A 2,477-nucleotide genomic window follows, 5' to 3' on the forward strand; every position below is an offset into this window, starting at 1 on the left:
ATATATATATATATATACATATATACACATCTTGAACATATGGTAAAATGAATTAAATGCTGCGTTGCGTAAAGTTAACATATTGTGTAGAAAATATAAAATTATACGTTTCATAGTTTGATTATATACACCTTGGCATACACCTCCACACATCTTTATACAACTATTCGTGCCTATTCGTTTCTCAATCTATCCAGTTATATTTTTAGCTATATACATATATGTATAAACTGTATAATGTATTTGCGTATATATGTATTTATACTGTCTCACACTTAGACATCTGTATCTTCCTTCGTACATATGTGCATTTCTATCTGACCAAATATAAACAACCAACCTTTTTATTATAGCAACACACAACTATTATTTCTGAAAAGCAAAAATTAAAAAAAAATAAACCAAACATTTTAAAATAGATTCGACTTGTACAGACAGACGGGGTACTGTTAAACTCTTCTCACTGCCTCTCTTTCTCTCTCTCTCTCATTCTCTCTCTCTCTCTCATTCTCTCTCTCTCTCATTCTCTCTCCCGCCCTCCCCCCTCTTTCTTCACGTCACTATTGACAAACATCAGAACAACGAATTAACCAAGAATAATAAATAACTTAAACCCAAATACGAATGAAAACTAGGCCAACACTTCGCACCAACATTGATAACATTCAGAGGAAATTGTCAAATCTAGTAACGTCGATGTATAGGCAGACAGAAAAACTGTAGCTTTATGCAGTGGAAATCTGTGGTGCCTTTTCGATCTTCAACCACTTTTGAAAATTGCCTAGAAGGTTTCGCTCAGTATTAATAGCTCCAGCCATACATACACATATTCATATATATACAAACATGCACATGAAATGTATACATGTACACACAGACACACACATTCTCTCTTTCTCATACACACATGGTCGCACACACTCACACACACACATAACCAAAGCTATGCGACAACTCCGTAACCGCCTCTTCTCTCATCCCATGCCCTCTGATCCCAAGCTCACAACCAACTTCTTGTTTGCTCCACCGACTTTTCAGCTCATTTCCTGCTCCTTCCTCACTCACTAACTCCTTCCGTGACGTCCGCAACCTCTAGTAACCCACTATCTATTTATTCCCCGAGATCCACAAACCCGAAAACCCTTCCTACCTCATTGTCTCTGCTTGTAACTGCTCCGACTACAGCGACGACCTCTTTGCATCCCTTGTTGCTGCCCTTCCCTCCCACAGCTACGATATCAACCATACCCCCCTCCTCTTTAACTTTAACTCCTTCTTCTCTCCTGGCCCTCTAGTTTCACCATAGATATCATCTCTCTTTACACCATTATCGCTCACGTTGTATCCTAAATTTCTCAGTGAAGGGCTAGCGTAAATCACTCAAGTTCTGTTACATGCAACTACATCATGTATTCTACACATACGAGTGTATAACCAAAAGCCTATACTTGAATCATATTTATTTTTCGTCTATTACTAAAATGTTTGTATATTTATAATGAAGACAGAGTAGTTGGCTGAAATTCAGTTGCCGTAAACTGTTGTCTTATGTGCAGTATGGTGAAGAAAAACGAGTAGGGTCTTGATGAGAAAGAAAGAAAAAGAGAGAGAGAGAGAGAGAGAGAGAGAGAGAGAGAGAGAGAGAGAGGAAAATCAATCCTGGCATGGTATTTTATGTATGTGAGCTAGTACTTTACATATCAATTCCGAAGGGATTAAAGACAAATTAGGTCTCGGCTGGATTTGAACTCAGAGTGGACAGAGCCGGATAATATATAGTTAGGTATTCTATCCAACACTCTAGCGACTCTCTCAATTCGACTGCTTGTAGTATTGAAAGTTCTTTGAACGTTACATTTCGTCGAAGGGGAGATAATTCAAACAGCAATCGAATTTATTGTTAGCTAACATTCTTCCGAATTTATTCCACTAACAAATTAATCAATTAACTGACTAATTGACTATCTAATTGTTAAACTTTATTCTGTTATTAATTGATATTTATTTCTATTTTGTTCTGTCCCATCGTGAAAGGTTTCTGTTTTTTAAGCAACACCGTATTCTATATTTTGCAGTCTGCCAAAACCATTCCAACGAATTAATCATTGTTTTGGACACACGAACCCGGAGTCGCGAAAACTGCTTGTTTGTTGTTTGTGAGCAGCTTTTTATTCCATACATTAGCGTATTTGGTTTCCTGCCCGGATACGAGACTTCATTTCCGAAGCACCAATCTAAACTCATGCCACCAGCATTATCGATGAGGGCGTCCTTTGCAGACTACCAAGCTCTCTTTTCTGATCTGATCAGACAAATAAATATTTCCTTGGATACCCTGACTGTTATATACGATGCTGACAACAAAGGTACATTCTACTTAATTGCTTCCTTTTTGCTGTTTGTCTCCGTTTCTATTCAATAGATCCCTCCCTCATCACCAAAACCAAAACTAGGATTGCAACCACTACATCAGGCAC

General features: G+C 37.8%; 1 protein-coding gene across 2 annotated transcripts in view; it reads left to right on the top strand.

The window, feature by feature from the left end:
* The window catches only part of LOC106867909 (ionotropic receptor 25a), a 146,218-nt gene that overhangs the window by 86,537 nt on the left and 57,204 nt on the right, over positions 1-2,477 (top strand). For both annotated transcript variants that reach the window (XM_052969756.1, XM_052969755.1), the window contains exon 4: positions 2,076-2,366. In XM_052969756.1, coding sequence (XP_052825716.1) covers positions 2,076-2,366 — 291 coding nt within the window. The remainder of the gene's footprint in view (positions 1-2,075; positions 2,367-2,477) is intronic.

The sequence above is a fragment of the Octopus bimaculoides genome, chromosome 7, assembly GCF_001194135.2.
Source record: "Octopus bimaculoides isolate UCB-OBI-ISO-001 chromosome 7, ASM119413v2, whole genome shotgun sequence".
In the NCBI taxonomy this organism is placed as follows: Eukaryota; Metazoa; Mollusca; class Cephalopoda; order Octopoda; family Octopodidae; genus Octopus; species Octopus bimaculoides.